Source organism: Lingula anatina, chromosome 10 (assembly GCF_051362555.1).
Source record: "Lingula anatina isolate TDL-2025a chromosome 10, LinAna3.0, whole genome shotgun sequence".
NCBI classification, from domain to species: domain Eukaryota; kingdom Metazoa; phylum Brachiopoda; class Lingulata; order Lingulida; family Lingulidae; genus Lingula; species Lingula anatina.
In genome coordinates this window covers 16,705,983-16,726,572 of record NC_141776.1, presented here as the reverse complement: position 1 = coordinate 16,726,572, position 20,590 = coordinate 16,705,983, and the positions used below count along the sequence as shown (strand labels likewise).

Sequence of the window (20,590 nt, the reverse complement as noted above, 5' to 3'; positions counted from 1 at the left end):
TTCACTGTCATATTGAAGACTACCACAGTATAAAAAAGCAAGTACTAATGGGGCATGTCAAAAGTATGCCAACATTGCACAAAATATGCGTCCCTGACGCTACTGTAATGTTCACTTTTCTTGTGGAGTGTCCCAGCACAATATTCAGATTGCATTAGCTGTGAAGCGATACATATGAGGCGTCACTAGCTCAGTCCTATGACTGGCTAGCTGCTCACAGGACATCAACCGTAAAGAGTGAAAATCTGAAGAAAACAAATATATGATCTCGAAAACGGAGTCATAGATTGTAGTTTTTTCTACGGTTTCGGTTTGGGTAACTTTGATGTTTACTGAAAAATGTGAAAATTCAAGATTTATTTTATTATTATTATTATTATTATTATTATTATTTTAAGGAGTGTATGTGTCCAATACCGCTGGCACCAATTTAACATGATGGATAGTTAAAATCGCGGTAGGTTAATTTGCATGACGTTACACAAAGAAAGCAAGCCAGCTATCAACATACATTTGCTAACATTGGTGGAATATTGCAACATCGTACTGCATGTGTGATTTTAATAAGGTCAGCCTTAGACATAATGCACCATTTAATCAGCCCAGATTGAACGCTTTCAAAATGTTTTAAAACCGGTTTCTGTTTATTCGTTAACCAGGCTTTCCATCGTAATATAAGGCGAGATTTTACATTTGAATCAGTTTTCAAATACGCGGGACAGAATTTGCTTTGCAACTGAATTTTCGAAGTGGTCATATTTGGTGCAACTCTCACCACCTATTGTACATAATTTAAGGAATTTGTGCCGCCTCCGTAACTTGAAAATTATTCATTTCTCCTTACGTAACATAAACGTAACAAAATAACGATACGAAAGGAATACCTGTTAAAATAAGCTTTATTTACTGATATGCAACGCGTTGGCGCATCTTGGTGGTTTAAGAAGATATCCATGTTTCTGGCATGCCCCTGTACGCATCCTTAAACATTGCAAACTAAAATATTTAAAACAAATGCAAGCAAAAGGTATTGTATTGCGCAACAAAGTCCTAGGTTAAAACACTGTGTCACTGATATAATTTCTATGACAGATGCACATTTTCAATAAAGTCGGTCTCAAACCACCTTGTTGATGTACGATTTGATGATTTAAGATGCAGCATTCATACTAGCGGGGACTCCGTGGTCAAATTGTAGTGTATTTCACTTTTTAAAATAAATTTAGAAATAGAAAATCAAACATGTTGCAATACTTTCATGACTTTATTACTGCCTCTTCTTAAGCCGTCAGAACTATATTTGAACAGTTATCTTGTCACCTACCAAAAGCATCCACCCATGGCGCATGTGCAGATGTTTTACACATGTGCCGATGCCCCCTTTTTAATATATGAATGCAAATATATTAATAAAATGTCGGCTCAGCCAGCACTCGGACGTCCTCGGTTGTTGTCCTATGCAGGACTTTTTCTTTCAGCGTAGCTTTAACCATTTTCGGTTTAGTGGGTTTAGTTAGGCTAAGATTTCTGAAATTGAGAAGACAAGTTTGTTCAAATCCTTTTGGGCAACACAATATGGCCTCAAAGGGAACACGTGTCACGAGCATGCAGGGTCTCACACGCTCCAGAAGTATTAATTGAAGCACATGAAGTATTAAGGGAAACACACGTAAAATTGTTGTGCATACATGTTTGTATTCGTCTCAAAGAGCACATTTCGAATATGCTTGCAGATACTTCAATACATAACAGTTCATGTTACCGTTTGCAATTCTGGTCTCACTGCTCAGTACCTTGCCATTAGCGATGGCAATCTTTATCTCGCGTGAGTTCCGAATGAGTATAAGCAAGCCGTGCTATAGAGGGCCGGTATAACAGTCAGCAATAGTCTTTAAAGCTCTAAAGTTTTATCATGAAGGAACTTTATTAAATCACACGCGTTAGCAATTTTGAGTCAATTTTGCTAGTTTTAAATGGAAGGAAAGTTCTCACCGTCTTGTTGACCCATTTTCTCATTTGTTTTAGTTCCCATTCACCATAAAGATTCACCTGAATTGGAAAAAGCACGGACGTTAACTCGCAACCTGGTTTATATACTGTGCACTCATACAACCAGGAGGATATGGTAACCACACAGGAGCTATCCCTTCTGCGAGACAAACATGTATGATGAAACTAAGACCCCGTTCCCATAACTAGATCGATCCAACAGGATCAACCCATCTCCGAGGGGATTCTCGGAAAATTGCATTCAGCTTAAGAGGCTTAGATATCTGGCACGTCTACTCAAGCTGCTAAACGATAGTTTATTACCCCCTAACAGCTTTAGTAGACGTGCGAGACATCAGAGCCGCCTAAGCTGAATGCAATTCAGCGAGAATCCCCTCTGAGACAATTTAGCTAGGTCGATCTAGGTATGGGAACGGGGTCTGACACACTATAGTTATTTAAGATATTTAAAGTATTTTTTATGTGAAAGCATACCGGTATGGCCGAGAGAACGGCAATCGGATCAACATCCACGTATATTCTTGTATACAGTAGAAACTCGTCAATCTTCAATACCGTGTAAGTCCCGTTTAACCCACTGAGCCCATCCACCTTCCGTCTTTTATAACTTGACTGAAGTTGCCTCACCCTTAGAAAAAAATCAATTAAATACATTCTACAAAAGAAATATAAATACTATTCTGTTATCACAAAGATGTTTTTGGGCCGGAGGGGGGATTAAAAAATTAATGTTTTGAAATGGGATCAAAAGACAGGGTGTCCTCAATGTTTGATCGTGTTTCTATGGATTCCCATAAGAGGTATTTTCTTTTGAGAGGTACTGGTTTAATTGTATCATAGCACTCTAACCAGCCTTGTCCATTTCGCCAGTATGACACAACAATAATCACTTCGTTTTGTCTGCAACCACGTGCGCAAAGAAAAATATGTCTGGGGAAGGACTCCTCGGGCCACGTAGCATCCTGCTTCCCTGCACCCTGCACCCTTCCTAGGTCTGACTCAAAAGTTTATGATCATGTTTAATTAGGATTATGTTTTTGTTGTTGGCACCTGAGAATGTAAGTATTTGGAGGATCAAGATTTTTTGAAAACTACCGCGACGTCAGTTCTTCGTATATGTTCTACAAGTCTGAATGAGAGTAAATATGACAAAGTCGAATATACATGTAATTTAAATCAATCCAAGAAGTTTCTTAGTCTAACTAAATGTGTTAAGGAATGAAGGCAATTTCGAGATTATTCAGTATATTAACCCTATAGAGTAACCTGTCTCAATATTGATTAAAAAAATATATAAGTTAACAATACTAACTGCAATCCTCTCTCTCTCTCTCTCTCTCTCTCTCACACACACACACACACACACACAATACACACACACATACACACAGACATATGTAGTACGCATGCGCAGTCATATTAAACACGTGACCTTACCTTCCCGGATTCACTGGATTCCCACTATCCCGTTCATGTTTAATCATTGTATATCGCCCAATATCCAGGGGAACTCGGCTAAATCCAGCATTGTTATTATTGGTGATCCTGTTAATAATAATACAAAGTATAAATGCCAAGCTTGATGAATTCCGGTGGATTTCTGGAAAGTTTACTTTATTTTAGGTGTCATATTTTGACCTCCTTCCTAGAATGTTGTGGCGCCTATTCTGAATTCATTGAGATGGACATTTGCATTGGCCAGGTGGAACAGGTCAGAAAATAAGCCGAATATGTCAAGTATTCGTTATAAAAAAATATACGCACCATAGACCAACTAAACATGTGTGGAAATATGTCCTTCCATCAAATATAAAATCAAACTTTTAATATAAATTAATGAATAAACGCGTGAAACATATACTTTATAACAATGACGTCACCAACAAGCGCAGAGAGAAGCTGGGTCAGTTGAATCCACCTAAAAGTGACGTCGCTCTATTTTATGACGACACATGTACAAATACTGAAGTAAAAACAAAGAATAAAGCTCGGTACATATCGGAGAATAAAGTCAAAACACCATGAAAAAGTGCTCCACCCATGGTGGCGGCCCGTGGGGAGCTAGTATATAAAATCAAGGATACGAATAAATTAGACTTATCTCTCCATTTCATTAAAAAATGCCCTACGGCCGTTTCGGCCCTGAGGCCTGGTCAGGGGCGAAAACAAAAAAAAAAAAAAAAAAAAAAAAAAAAAAAAAAAAAAAAAAAAAAAATTCACGCGTTTATTCATTAATTTATATTAAAAGTTTGATTTTATATTTGATGGAAGGGCATATTTCCACATATGTTTAGTTGGTCTTTGGTGCGTATTTTTTTTTCGCCCCTGACGAGGCCTCAGGGCCGAAACGGCCGTAGGGCATTTTTTAATAAAATGGAGAGATAAGTCTAATTTATTCGTATCCTTGATTATATATATATATATATATATATATATATATATATATATATATATATATATATGGTACCTCTCATACAGGTCGTCGTCCTCGCCTCCCCACCCAAAGTACGTGTTCGGATAACCATTCACAGAAGTGTATTGCCATTTAGTGAACATAGCCACTCCTCCGCTGTATTTCTCGTAAGCTAGCCTGCAATATCATTGACACTCATTTCTGAATTAAGTAACTGTAGGCCTATGTACAAAAAAGAAATAATTTGTTTTTATTGCGTCATACCAGTGAAAGTCTTCTCCTCAATTCTTTTCTCTCTCCCTCTCTGTCTCTCACCCTCTCCCTCTGTCTCTCTCTCTCTCTCTCTCTCTCTCTCTCTCTCTATCTCTCTCACACACACACACACACACACACACACACACACACATGCGCGCACGCAGGCACCCACAGCAACATGAACAGGAACTGGCACACATTTACCCGGATTTGAATTTGCTGATATTCGCAGCCATGTGCTTCACTTTTTCTGAGCAGTTATAGATGTTCCATTCGTTCTCTGCTATCAAGTCGACGTCATGAAGGGCAAAACAGTCGTACGCGTCTCCGTCTATTTTAGCTGACTCAACAAACCCGATGTTTAGTAGCAAACCACGATTGAATATAGTACCAGCTTTCTACAAATAAAGACAAAAGTAAAATGAAAAGCTATATTTATTTAATTGAGTTGTAAAGTTTATAGAACCAAATCAGACAATCACAATTAGGGCACATGCCCAATAAAACTACGATCCAACACCGCGGGGACTCTCGCTGAATGCAGTCAGATTAGCAGATTAACACGCCTCCTCTTGTTCCCAACGTACTTGAATAATCACCAACTTTTCTGGTATGTTAATCTGATTGCATTCAGCCAGAGTCCCCAAGGAGTTGGATCGATCTACGCAAAACAATATTTTCATCGGGAATGAGCCCTTAGACAGCCCTAGGGTGACAATATCAGTTTTGTGAAAATCGAAAAATCAAAAATTTCACTCTTCACTACCAGGCCTACCTGTTCAACTATATATATTCGGTAGTCCAGTTCTTGCTTTTGGAAAAATGGATGCATGTTGTTCAGGAAGACTCTGAGGTGTGAGTCACGGTCACGGAAGGGAATAATGATGGCTACGTGGATTCGAGAAGTGCAGTTTTTTGGTTTCCATCGGCCTCCAAGTTGGATACCAGTCTTTGAGAAATTGGCCTCGAGTTCTGCCCATGTTGGCGGAATCAAATTTATCATCCTCCTCCTTGCTAAAATATATTGTTGAAGAAAATAATGTAACGAAATCTATTACTTTACTTCATGATATTTGAAACACTATGGTAGCATTTGGTGGGGTTTGGCGGCAATTATTTGACATGAGTGCTTACTGAATATGCATAAAATATGTGACTTTTCTGAAAAACAGAATCATGTTAATTTAAAAAAGTCAATAATTTAAAAATCTGCATATGTAAAAGTGGTTGGCAGTTGAAAAATGCAGGGTAGTCTCTTGGAATATAATATGATTAATCTTTTGGAAAGATAAACATAAGAATTATAGAAAACAAATACATAGTAAATCCTCTCACCTAGGCCATATATAACATCTGAGCAGTTCTCCAATATAGCAATCTTTTTATAAAGCAGTTTGTCCATGTTTACGTTTATGTTCATCGCCAGGAGGACCAGAGATGAGGCCACTACGATAAAAAACATGAATCCCTTTGGTTTGCGTGTAATTTGGAACACTGGGTCTCTACATTTGACACAGCGTGGCTGTTTGTTTCCGCTGCCTTTCCCTGCCCTCCCAGTCCGTCCCTCTCCGCCGTCCATTGAAAAGACTCTTCCCCAACCTTATTGCCTAATAAAAATAGGAAATGACTGCAGCTGCGTCCAACAATTCTCAAAATGATCACGCAAAGGCCAAAGAGACGATTTGTAACTTCAGAGAGCTTGATGGAAATTTCGAGATCTGCTAAGATAGAATGGGAGGGGGTGATCTGTTTACCCTTGATTCTAGATTTCAGTATTGCCAGCTCGATCTTGATTTCATATATAACCCATATCAGCAATACTGTAAAGCTACCCTATGAAAAGATATGAATAGTGAGCAAGCTAGCTATATAGTGCCCTGACACTCAGGGCAGGTCTGTTCCACTCTTGCCCTAATTAAAATCCACCCTATCGAAGTAGCACGATTCAGAGTAAGGCTTCTGGGGACGTGTGATTTGACTGCACCCCTTTCTTCATCGCAGATGATGGATAACTTAATGGAGATCAAATTCTTAAGCTTAAAAGTCTTGAAGTAATGATTAAAAGTTTGCACTTTAAAATCATTGCCATAAATAATATCGAAAGTTAACATGCGGGGCCGTACAGCCCATAGTGAGTTTTCATATAATTAATGCAAAATTTAACGAAATCAGGCGCATAATCTTGAGACAGCGGATGAATGCATATTTTAAATATATTGCTTGTGGTTAACATTATTATATTCCAAACCAAATGAGAGTCAAAGCCCTATGAAAATTTCCAGTTTGGTCAAAAAAATCCACTAAGGCTGCCAATTTATGGAATTTTGTGAAGATGTGTACGTACTTATATTGATTTTTATCAAATTAAATAAACTTTTTTCTCGGTGTTTTCTATGACATATAATATATATTATGACCTATATAATACATATCCGGCAGGGAGAAAACGTGTTGAAAAAATCCAATAGGACCGCATCAATAGTAATGCACATTAGTAGTATGCACTAGATTGCAATTAATGCCAATTCGAAAGATGCATTGTCCACTATCAAATAATGTCTGTTTCTAAGTGTTTTCCATATCCTTGTTTCCCATAAATATGTTTGTGGGAAGCAACTGACATGAACCTTGGGTATTTTCAGAAAATCTAATATGGTCGCTATGTCACAGGAATACAACTACAAACGTATTGCACCAGTTTGCTTGAAGGTGAACAACGAGTGGTTTTGCTAGGTTTTTCAATTAATATTTTATTTAAAACTGGTTTTGTCAAGTTTTTGTCTTTACTACAGGTTAACAGAACAATGCTTTTTCTTTGCAGAACCCATGTTATTATGTCAGTTAAAATATTTTGTATGATAGCCACGTGATCTCACTAAGGCCACCCTCCTTTTGAACATAGATCTGCGGACTAGGTTGGCCCGGGCTCTAATCGCATTTTGGATTAGAGCGTTCCTGGTAAAGGGGCGATCCATTACCACTTGATTTCCAATCTCATTCCACAGGTTTTCAACTGGTGAATATGGTCTAATCAGAAAATACAAAATGCCCTGGTCTACAGTCCATGCAATGGTTCTTGCGTCACCCTTTTTTGTTTGTTTATCAGGGTGATAAGTGGTTTCCTCCTGGCAACCCTGGTGTTAATTCCTGCAGCGTTCCTGAAACTTTCTTTGAACAGTTATTTTTCTAACCTCAACCTGCAAATTACGCGGCCAATGCAAACCCAATACGTTGCACGGTTCAAATTCCTGGGCAGCAAATAAAGACACCAGTTGCGGTCACTCTGTGGTGACATTTGGATATTACCAGTGTCCTTCACCTTCTGCAAACCTTATAAACAGTCTAACCAGACACACCATATCTGGCGGGTATCAAGGGGGCATTTATACCACCTCACCCCCTCAAAAAACAATTTCTTTTCTTTCTCAATTTGTGCAGGGAATATTGTCCTTCTTGTCCTAATGGACAAGTAGGAAGTCAACAACAACAACCAACGATCAGGAACCCTTTACTGATGACATTTATAGAGGACACATAATGCAAAATGATTTTTTCCCTAAAGGCAGTTTTCTCATAATGACCTGTCAGCTGTCTCAGATTGTAAACGCCAAGCAGCAAGACTTACCCCAAGGATACAGCTACATGAATCACAGTATAATAACCCACCTGTACCGGAGATGTCCGGGTTCGATCCGAGCAAGGGGTTGGCACGTAAGACAATAGCCCTGTGTTTCAGTGAATACGCTCCAATCAGAATTTCCTCTGTTCAGTGTGCACGGAAGGCTGCAGTGTTGAATGAGAGGCTGTATCTCAAACACGCAAAGTACCAGTATAACATCGACGATTGGGCGCTCCTGCCAAGGTTCTCTGTGGTGAAATTTGGATATTACCAGTGTCCTTCACCTTCTGCAAACCTTATAAACAGTCTAACCAGACACACCATATCTGGCGGGTATCAAGGGGGCATTTATACCACCTCACCCCCTCAAAAAACAATTTCTTTTCTTTCTCAATTTGTGCAGGGAATATTGTCCTTCTTGTCCTAATGGACAAGTAGGAAGTCAACAACAACAACCAACGATCAGGAACCCTTTACTGATGACATTTATAGAGGACACATAATGCAAAATAATTTTTTCCCTAAAGGCAGTTTTCTCATAATGACCTGTCAGCTGTCTCAGATTGTAAACGCCAAGCAGCAAGACTTACCCCAAGGATACAGCTACATGAATCACAGTATAATAACCCACCTGTACCGGAGATGTCCGGGTTCGATCCGAGCAAGGGGTTGGCACGTAAGACAATAGCCCTGTGTTTCAGTGAATACGCTCCAATCAGAATTTCCTCTGTTCAGTGTGCACGGAAGGCTGCAGTGTTGAATGAGAGGCTGTATCTCAAACACGCAAAGTACCAGTATAACATCGACGATTGGGCGCTCCTGCCAAGATTCTCTTTGACGTACGTGCTGGCGTAGGTCTGGGGTTCTCGTAAGATCGGGCTAATTGTTATCAATTTGCAAGAAAAAGTTGACGAATTAATTTTAAAAAAATTCACAATAATTGGAATTATTTTATTGACCTGCATTACCTAAAAGGACTCCTCAAACGAACGAAAAGCAACATGCAGAAGGCTAGATTTAACTGGAGCTGGGCACAAAGAGGTGTGCAAGAAACATTATGCAAACTAGGTAACTTATTATTTTATTCATCTACATCATTTGTCATTTATTCCCTTGTTTCTTATTTTGCATAATTATAGCTTTGTGTAGCCCTGTCGTTCTTCATCGTTCTTCAAGCGACCTAGACGTAGATCTGTGTGGTCCTCAAGCCGGATGCAGCACACGTGGACCACAGGCACTAGTGCAAGAGCATTTCAAAGGTCGCCTTGCCTGAACTCAACTTCGCCTTTTGTCTTATACCGTGTCCTCCTTCTCTTGGTGTGGAATGAAACAAGTGTATAAAGCTTTTCCTAAATACTTGAGTATCTTTAAAGGTACCGTATCTGTCCTGTGTATTGGTCAATCACCTCTCCTGTCCTCAAACTTCATTTGCACATGAAACGTACAACTACATGTGTACATCTCCAGTATAATTCCCAATTTGAAACCCCGCTGAAGAGATTATGTGGCCCATTTAACAATTTTATCGTCGTTAAAAGCATGCCCTCATAACGCTTATTTATTCATATAGAATGGTTTTTTTTATATATTTTATATAAAGTGCACACTTGAAATGGCAGATGGATATATGTAACCTAGACATCAGCTTTCACCAAAATTATAGTATCATGGACTCCTACTCTTCCTCTGTAAACAAAAACATTGTTCATCCTACATCCATCCATTGTTCATCCTAGGGGCGGATCCAGGATTATTTGAAAGGGGGGAGGTTCAAAGCTGAGCCTCAACCCCCTGCTTGGCGTGGTGCTCGGGGCCCGCTGAAGGGTCCCGAAAACGTTTGGTAATTTAGAGGGCGAACGGTGCCCTTAAGCCTGGGTCACACTGCACTTGCAACCTTTTGGCAACCTTTTGGCAACCTCAGTCGCAAGGAGGTTGCCAGCTCTTTTAAAGCGTTCGCATAAGGTTGCTAACAGGTCGCCTGTGATCGTTGACACATGAAAGTCATTTTTTTGTGCACCGACAACCAGTGCGTCTAAAGATGGAAAATATCGGTATCCTAAAGGTTGCCTATCGGTCTCTACTTGGTTGTCAGAAGGTCGGTAGAAGGTTGCAGTTGTAACTGCATGGTCGATTGACGCTCTTTAGTCTCTTGGTCGCTAACAGGTTTTTAACCGATCGCAGGCACTCGAAAATATGTCGCAGGAAGGTTGCAAGCGACCGCAATAAAATAGGCGTAGGATGGTGGTCTGCTTGGACAAAGACTTTATTCATAATTTGTCATGTATGCCTTCTAAATATCAAGATAATACATTATAATATTTTAGAAAAAGAAAACTTAAATTGCATTTGTTGGCATTTTTGTCTATTGAGAGGGGAATTTATGAGAAAGCAGCTACTGTCACAAGTTGGCAACATATATATTCTGTGCAACCTTGCTGCTACCAGTTGACAAGCGATTGCTACAGTCCTGCAACCGGTTTTCAATCACCAAGTGGTTGCAGACAGGTTGATTATCGTTTGGCAAATGGTGTGCGACTGGTAACCTTTAACTTGAAGATGGTCTATTAGAGGTTGCAGATACCATACCATACTGCAACCCTGTGACAACCGGTTTGCGACTGTTTGCTGAACAAAATTGGCCATAGCTTCTTAATTAGCTTGCAGAGTGATCGAAAGCGACCGCCAAATATTGTAGTTGCAAAAAGGTTGCCAGCGCAGTGTGATCCAGCCTTTAGGTACAGTTTGATTGTATGATTCTCCATGTATGATTCAGCTTATCTAAATTCTAATTTTCAGACTGGACCATTAGTGTGATTTTTTTTATGAGGACCCCCCTGACACCCCCCCCCCAAAAAAAAAAAAAAAAAAAAAAAATCCGGCACTGTCCTACTTCAAAAATAAAGTCACTGTGTAATTGTCGTTAGCATAATGTTTTCAATCAAAATGGATTCACGGCGGAAGATATTACCTGTTGCAATTAGAAATCAGAAAAAGAACATTCCAACATGTAAAAGAGGTTTTCCCAAAGAAACTAAATAGTTTCTGTTAGTGTGGAGATCGTCAAATGGCATGTGGCAGGTTCGGTCTTGTCTTATAAGAGTTATCTGATCAGCAACACGCCAACTCTCAGCTGGAACTGCATGTAAATAAATACAGTTAGATGATGTCCGTTGATTGGCTTAATTGTTTCTTTATTTGATTATGAAAAGCTTGAATATGCCGTAGTTTGTCAAGCGTGAACGACAAACAGTACAGATTATGCATTCCAATCGTGCGTCTGGTTAGTGAACTGGCAAAAACTCTTAGACTAAATAGTTTTCTAATATGTTTTAACCTTAAATGGCAACCAATGACGGGGAGGAGCGGCATTGAAACCCGATTCCAAGCACGGATTTCATAATTACAATGACAACCTGTTTGTTGGTAAGATGCACTATACTACAATATAACACTAGACTACAATATCCTAACACTAGACTATAATACAATATATAACACTAGACTACAATATACTAACACTAGACTATAATACAATATATAACACTAGACTGCAATATCCTAACACTAGACTATAATACAATATATAACACTAGACTACAATATCCTATCACTAGACTATAATACAATATATAACACTAGACTGCAATATCCTAACACTAGACTATAATACAATATATAACACTAGACTACAATATCCTATCACTAGACTATAATACAATATATAACACTAGACTACAATATCCTATCACTAGACTATAATACAATATATAACACTAGACTACAATATACTAACATTAGACTATAATACAATATATAACACTAGGCTACAATATCCTATCACTAGACTATAATAGATATCTAACACCAGACTACAATATCCTATCACTAGACTATAATACAATATATAACACAAGACTGCAATATACTAACACTAGACTATAATACAATATATAACACTAGACTGCAATATCCTATCACTAGACTATAATACAATATATAACACTAGACTGCAATATTCTATCACTAGACTATAATACAATATATAACACTAGACTACAACATCCTATCACTTGACTATAATACAATATATAACACTAGACTACAATATCATATCACTAGACTATAATACAATATATAACACTAGACTACAATATCCTAACACTAAACTATAATACAATAAATAACACTAGACTGCAATGTCCTATCACTAGACTATAATACAATATATAACACTAGACTGCAATATCCTATCACTAGACTATAATACAATATATAACACTAGACTACAATGTCCTAACACTAAACTATAATACAATATATAACACTAGACTGCAATGTCCTATCACTAGACTATAATACAATATATAACACTAGACTGCAATATCCTATCACTAGACTATAATACAATATATAACACTAGACTACAATATCCTATCACTAGACTATAACACAATATATAACACTAGACTACAATATCCTATCACTAGACTATAATACAATATATAACACTAGACTACAATATCCTATCACTAGACTATAACACAATATATAACACTAGACTACAATATCCTATCCCTAGACTATAATACAATATATAACACCAGACTGCAATATCCTATCACTAGACTATAATACAATATATAACACTAGACTGCAATATCCTATCACTTGACTATGATACAATATATAACACTAGACTACAATATCATATCACTAGACTATAATACAATATATAACACTAGACTACAATATACTAACACTAGACTATAATACAATATATAACAACAAACTGCAATTTGATAACACTTGACTTAAATATAACAACTACAAAATAATAAACCAGACTACAAAATAATAACACTACTACTGTGTAGACTACAATACAATATCACTAGCTATCAGGCTGATTCTCGAACTCGACCTGTATTTCACAAACATTTATCAGTTCTGTAGACGAAAGGTAAAATGGTTTTCATTTTATTTGTATAAAATTGGATTAGATATGCCGAAAAAAGCGAATAAACAGCATAACATTTAGAAAATGGTGCGATCAGGCTGATTTTCGAACTTGACTTGTATTTTATGAATATTCATTAGTTCTGTAAGGTAAAAACATTTTCATGCTATTTGTTTCAGTGGCGGATTTAGAGGGGGTGTCAGGGGGGGTCCTGCCCCCCCCCCCTTCGATTTCTGAAAAATAATCGCACCAATGGTCTCCTCTTGAAATTAGAAGTTTGACTAGCTGAATCATAGTTCTAAACCGTACCAAATGGCACCATTCGACCTCTAAAATACCAAATTTTTTCGGGGCCCTTCACGGGGGGGGGGGCAGCTTTGCATCCACGGACCCCCCCCCTTCAAATAATCCTGGATCCGGTGTACCGTCACTGAGGATCCGTGTAACAGAAGGTCCGCCCTCCATACAGTTATAATGGTTAGGGTTAGTCTGACCTTTGTGGGTCAAAATCTAGGGCGAGGCTCACCTGTACAAATGAATGGGAAGCGGGCTCTCTCTCTTGGGGGGCTCTCTGTCACGTTACACCGGCCCTGTGTTAAACACATAGATCTGTGTCTGTACGTAAAACGCTGTAGCAATAAACAGTGCTCTAAAAGGATACAACTTGCCATGCGAAACCATGGTATTAACACGTATGTGACTTTACATTCCACTAGCACGTGGCGTTCCATATTTCGAAGATGAAATATAGAAGAAAATAAGAAATCATAATAACAGACTGCATTGATACAACATTGATACAGGTACTTACAGTGTCGTCTTACCAAGTTCACTGGTAACAGTCTGTGGAAATCACCTTCACTGAAAACGAATCCTAACTTCCGAAATTCTAGCTAGGCAACCTTTTTTCTTAAAAGAATGCTATAGTTCATATAAATCTTCTGGGTCGAAACCTCTCAAATGCTAGGCAACTTTCTTCTCTGAAAGGAACGCATTATTTTTTTTTTCTGAAAACAATGTTACAGTCCATATAAATCGTCCCGACCGATTAAGAATCATAACTTCTCACTTCTCTAGGCAACCGGTTTCCATCTGAAAAGTATGTGCCGTATTCAGTATGATAATTCATTTTAGCCAATCCTCAAAAGGGGTATTTTCAGTGGCAAATTTACTTTATAAATTCATTTTAAACGTTTTACGTTGAAAAATGTATATGCTCTACTAAACAAACAATTCAGTTATGTTTTACGGGTACCCCGCACGTCTATACACACGTGCATGTCTCCAAGGCAGCAATTTCTGCCATGTTCTTTTTTCCAACTTTTCGTAGTATTCTGTGTGCATTTATGTCTCTTTTTTTTATGTCCGCTTTTTTAACCATTTTCTACGTTACTAGATCAATAGGCCTATTCTTCACGGATGGCTCCAAATAATACATGTATGAAGGTTTCACACATCTCAGGAAATAAAAATTGCCTTTCACAAGTAACGAGAATATCCAATGGGACCCTCCTGATTTTAAGACGGGACCATAGGTGTGATTTTATTGTTGAGGACCCCTCTGACCCCCCCCCCCCCCCCAAAAAAAAAAAAATCCGCTACTGTCCTACTTCAAAAATAAAGCCACTGTGTCATCGCCGTTAGCATAACATTTTCAACCAAAATGGATTAACGGCAGAGAATAGTACCTGTTGCAATTAGAAAACAGAAAAGGAACACTACAACACTTAAAAGAGGCGTTTCCCCTAGAAACTAAGAATAAAATGTGCAAGCTAGTAGTTTCTTTTAGGGTGGAGATCGTGAAATGGCATATGGCGGAGCCGGCCTTTGAGTTAGATAATTTCTACTGATTGGCTAATTGCTTTATTTGATTATTAAAAGCGTGTATATGCCGTAGTTGTCAAACGTGAACGACAAAATGTGCAGATTATGCATTCAGATCGTGTGTCTGGGAAAGAACTAACTAAAAGTCTCAGTGTGAATAGTTTTTAATGATTTAACCTTGAATGACAACCAAAGACGGGGAGGAGCGGCATTAAAAACCCCATTGCAAGCACGGATTTCATAATTACAATGATCACCTTTTTGGTGGTAAGATACAATCATGATAACTTTTATGTCTTGTTTACTATATATTTATTGTGAATTTTGAATTTCATATGAAGGGTTGTCATTGCTTTCAGAATTTTTGGTCCTTAAAGCAATAATAATTCTTCCTTTGAGATTCAAAATTCCGCAAGAAATACATTGTAAACAACGCATGGAAATATATTCTATTGTATTTTACCACTAAAACGGCCGTTATTGTAGTAAAACTAAAATCTGTGCCTGTCAATAGGGCTTTCGATGCCTTTCTTCCCCGTCGTCAAGGCATCCGTTGCTAATGACGTAAGGGTGTCACGCGGATTCTCGCGTTCATTCGAGACCAAAATAACATGGCGGGAAACGCGTTGATGCAGACGCAGACGTAAGTTGCGAGTTTTTGTACAGTGCGTCGGATAACAAAAAAACCAGAATGGCACACATTGTGGATATAAATGCATTTTTAACAAAAAGACGAATATATCTCATGAATCTTATATAATTGTTATATAGTGTTGTTGTTGTCTGCTTTTCCCGCGGTTTTAAGTAGGTCACGAGTGACTATGCAATGTCAGAGAGGGCTCCGTCAGTTAAAATCTCTTAAGAGATTTTAACAAAAAACCGTACGTTTAGGAAAAAAACTTGGATTAACTTTGAATGCAGGAATGGGGTCGATGACCATTGGTAAGTACGGGAAAATTGCCGTTTTTTCCAGGAAAATCCAATTTTTGGCCAAAACGAAGAGCTATTATGACTTTAAACATGTGCAATATGAGAAAATACAGGTTGATACATTGTTTCTTCTAAAGATAGCACAGGATATCTTTACCAATATACGTTTTAATGGGAAAAATCAAAAGGGCAAAAAAAAAAAAATTACAAAAATGTTTCCCCAAGATTCCTCTAGAAATAGTTTAATATCGTAAATCCTAGGCATATATTAATTAAAAACTATATCTCGCAGCCCATGCCGACTTTTTACAAAATCGATTAATATATTGTTCTTAATAATTGTCCATATTCGACCTCTCCAAAATCATGAAAACATGGTATAATCATTATTAGCCATGTGTCAAAGCAGTTCGTGGAACAGTAGTTCAGAAGCAGCAAGCAAAGTAGAAACGGGCAAAATATGACCCTCTTGGAGCACAAAAATAAAACATCGTAACCTCGTTATGAACACTAGCTTCAAGAAGACAACCACGCATGAATGCAATGCCAACTTTATGTGCAAGTTCTATATTAGTGAACGTTTAATTCGTATTTCGTTTCTGTTTAAAACTCTCCACATTGGTGCAATCTTTATTATCGCCAGCTTTCTTGATAATGTCAACATCTTCCTGACGCATCTGATCGTACTCGTCGAAAACTGCGCCAATGTGAAAATATTTCTGGCGTGGTGCAACAATAGGGGCCGTTTTAGGATATTTGATACAAGAAACGCTGTCATGGCACAAGGAATAATTCTGAACTTTGGGCCAAATGACGGTATTCAGAAAAGTCATGTCTTCCATATACCCTGCGCCATAGTTAGGCATCAACTTTCTCCAGCTATGGCCCAGATGTTTCTTTACTTCTTTTGGCTTGGCCCCAAACAGTCCAGCCATAATTGCAAAGTTTCCGTGGTAGGGGTGATCTCTAATACAGTGAAACTCAGCATCTGTCTTCAGCCACTCTTCCACAAGATCGGCCTCTCGTTCTGAGATGCGGCTATCCGAATCTCGGACAATATATACGTCCAGTGAAGGATCGTCTCCTGCCAAAAACCTCCACAACATCGGGGCTGCTTTGTTTACAGTTTCAGCAGGTAAAACTTTAATTTCTGACCCCAGTCGTTTCAACTGTACGACAGTGTCCTCGCCAGGTGTAGGATATTTGGTTCCATTTCCAACAACATAGAAACGTGGCGTCCACAGAGGCATAAACAGCCGTATTAGCTGTGCATTTCTAATGGCGCCGAAATCATAACGCGGAGAGTCTCCAAAAAGCGAAAAAGAAATGATTTGTCTTGCGCTTGGTTTTATATTGGTACCCTTGGTCCATTTATCTATAAGATGTTTACTTTCCTGAACAATGGCATTCATGTTGTCAAATTCAACCTCAACTGGAGTTGCCAATAAATGAGGAACTTTGTTACAACTGACTTTCACTTTCGGATTTACTACATACTTGTCACCATATAATTCTTTCAGCCACCAGTCGCCAAATTTCTTTGTTTCAAATAAATAAAACAGGCCAAATATGTCAAAGTGGTTCCTGTGGAAAAAGTAAAACGGGCGATAATGTTTTGCATTTAGATTTACAACTTTAGGGTGGACAATCCCCAAGTTTCCAGAAGAACTGCTTTTTAAGAGTGTCTCGCTGAATATTTCTACCCATCCAGTGCTTTCCATTTTCATTTGTGAGTCCACTAAGTAGTAATAATCGTTATTCTTTAAAAATGCATATCTCATAATATCTATCACTGCCAATGTCTTGTTATCAGTATTCGGCAGAGCCGAGAGGGAGATGGATACTTTGATGGAAGATGAACAGGAACGGTTCGTGGTTTTCAGGAATGCTTCAACAAACGATTGTTTCTTTTTCTTGAATGCTTCATCCGTTTGATGAAAGCCAACATAAAAATTGTACTTATGTCCCAAAGATGCAGTCTGACAGAAGCTGTGGAGAAGACCTTTGAAAAAGGCATCTTGCTCAAAAGAGGTGTCCGGCTTCAAGAATTCCGCAACTTCAGTTTTGTCTAAAACGGTCACTATAGCAATTTCATATTTTGATATTATGTTGGCACCCTGGTTCTCTGATATTCGTGCACTGTCATCTTCTCTCTTCTCTATATGTGTGGACGAAATTGCGAATTGAAGTAACCCTGTCGCTCTTCTGTGGTGATCAATGTGAACAAGCAAGACCGTAGCCAAAGCAGCGAGCGCCAGAACATATTGCCACCTCCATCGAGGGATAAACATCCTGAAACATCTGGTTCGAATTCCACACCTAAAAGAGATCAAAACAAAAGTTGTTGATGTACCTGCAAGTCCAAACACTTTAGCACAAAACAGTTCCGACTGCGGCTAGAAAATACTCTCGTATTATCTCACATACAGCCAGGCGACTCGTATGGTATCGATCACAAAATAGTATGAAATCGATATAATGCTTTAGTCGGGACTATGTTTAATATGATTAATGTCAGTATTAGAATTATTATGTGTACCACTGTTTGTAGAGGTTGAATAAAAATATCTTCTTTATGTTAAAAGCCGTCAGTGGCACACCCTTGCAAGGAAAAAAGGTCAATATTGCTACAGGTGTGAAACCACATCTGATGCAATGCATTACCATAACTGATCAGTTTTTAATCCATATTATTGACTGCACCCCCCCCCCCCCTCCCGGGACTTTTCCGTGTAATACAGTTCTTCCTAAAAGAGAAAACTTGAATAGCAGCTAGCATTTTTTGGTAAAGGCATAATGGTAAGCCATTACAGTTGGCGTTTTTATATATTGTATTATCTAAAAATAAATTGCTCGAGTTAAATGTGTAAAGTTAGGTGCACTCCATCTGTTATCTGCAGCCAAAGATATTTGCTGTGTACTTTCCTATGTCGAAACTTACACTCTGTATTATGCATATAATAGCTCTTTGTTAATGTACAGTTTTTATTTTGTTATTCTGAATATTCACGTTGTATAGCGCAGGACATTTATTATTTTCAATTTGTTTGGTGGTTGTTCAATATAGCAGGGGGGGGGGGGGTATCGCCATCGCAAATAGAGATCAATCGCAATATTTGCGTGCGGTCGCAAATAGCGATTCTTTCGAGTTTTTGACCCCTGATTGCATTGAGCGCGATTGCCCGCCTACAGGAGATTATTGCAGTATGTGGAAGGTACACTTGCTATTAGACACGTGACCCTTAACGCGCACATTCTAATGCTAATTGTGTGTACAGTGGGCATTTGGTGGTGTCTTTTCAATTTAATGGATATTTCTTTACCACAGTTAATCATCGAATTTGAAGGGGTACATGTTATATACATGTATTTGAATAAATGGTTTAAAATATGGATATCTTCACCGCTATTTTGTATTTTCTGCACCATTAATCATGTTTGATATGGTATCTGGCATAAAATGCACTGTTTACAACAATTTGCACCTGCGAGGTGATCATTTGTAAATAAAAGCAAAAGGAATTGGAGATGGGACAACCTTTTTGGCCAATGGCGTTTAAGCCACCTCAAATTACACAGGTTCCAAGGCCATATATTTTTGCACCAGTGCGTGCCTTGCAGTACGAAGCTTAAGGGAACACACAGTCAGTAATATTTATTTATTTATTTATTTATTTATTTTATTTATTATAGTTTCATTTATGAAAAAACTTGGTCATGTAAACAACAATATGACTGCTTTACAACGTTCACAACGCCCATCAGCTACGGTCTGTCTTATCTCCCATACATAGTTTATATGTACTGTAGGCTGGCTACACTGTACTGTAGCCGACTTTTGGCTGCAGCACGCAAGTTTTTACCAAGGAGGCCATGCATGACACTCAGAAGAACTCTACCTACCTTTGAGAGCCTGGGCTACCGTACATCTTATTTTGACCTATCTATATGTTATGAGACATGTACAAACAAGCCGGATCGGTCGAGGCCCGGATTAACAACGTCTGCCTGTGTCATTGATGCCACGACTCCTAATGCAGGCCACCGACAGACTAGCTTGGAAGAAAATTAGAGCGCATTCAGAACAGATGATCCGGGGACTAAATATGGCCGACCCTACTTAAAAAGTGATGCCGCTAATGTGCTGATGGTCTCCCCGTTTCCAAACGGATCCAAAGGATCAAATCTCAGCTCCGAGGTTTAATTGCTGCCTAGCAATGTCCCCCTGCAGCGACGGCGCTTGTAGAGGCGGAGAGACCATCAAGGAATTAGCGGCATCGTTTTTTATGGGGTCAGCCATATTTAGTCGGCGGGCCAGTTAGTCCGCGGATCATCTGCTCCGAATGCACTCTTAGTGCCTCTAAAGCCCACATTCTCCCCGACGACGCAACAGTCAAGGGAATTATTGATTGATTGATTGATTGATTGATTGATTGATTGATAAGCACCTATGTCCTTCGTGATATGGGCATTAAGTAAAGTTATTGAATGCACAGGATGTATGGTAGAAAGTGCCCATGCAAGGTTTACATGGAAAGTTACAAAAGATATGACTTCTGCACGGCTATTGCAACATGAACCG

At 38.6% G+C, this 20,590-nt stretch overlaps 1 protein-coding gene across 2 annotated transcripts; it reads right to left on the bottom strand.

Moving 5' to 3' along the window:
- Positions 1 to 931: 931 nt before the first annotated feature.
- LOC106177178 (beta-1,4-galactosyltransferase 4) lies at positions 932 to 14,152 on the bottom strand. 2 transcript variants are annotated; one of them, XM_013559881.2, is made up of 9 exons: positions 14,066 to 14,152; positions 6,014 to 6,285; positions 5,454 to 5,692; positions 4,883 to 5,076; positions 4,478 to 4,600; positions 3,448 to 3,555; positions 2,485 to 2,638; positions 1,993 to 2,049; positions 932 to 1,527 (listed from the first exon to the last, which is right to left on the bottom strand). In XM_013559881.2, the coding sequence occupies exons 2-9, from the start codon at positions 6,255 to 6,257 to the stop codon at positions 1,519 to 1,521; spliced, it is 1,128 nt and encodes a 375-aa protein (XP_013415335.1). In that variant the 5' UTR covers positions 6,258 to 6,285; positions 14,066 to 14,152; the 3' UTR covers positions 932 to 1,518. The 2 variants fall into 2 exon arrangements, with proteins under 2 accessions (XP_013415335.1, XP_086854287.1); XM_086998161.1 differs by lacking the exon at positions 14,066 to 14,152 and adding an exon at positions 8,345 to 8,715.
- Positions 14,153 to 20,590: the final 6,438 nt, after the last annotated feature.

What these genes read in the sequence shown, in the direction of transcription:
- LOC106177178 (XM_013559881.2), bottom strand. Translation starts at nt 6,257, where the DNA reads ATGGACGGCGGAGAGGGACGGACTGGGAGGGCAGGGAAAGGCAGCGGA. An exon ending in ATCAGCAAATTCAAATCCGG is followed by an intron (nt 4,601 to 4,882) that starts GTAAATGTGTGC and finishes ATGATATTGCAG; the next exon opens with GCTAGCTTACGAGAAATACA. An exon ending in AATCCAGTGAATCCGGGAAG is followed by an intron (nt 2,639 to 3,447) that starts GTAAGGTCACGT and finishes TTTTTTTCTAAG; the next exon opens with GGTGAGGCAACTTCAGTCAA.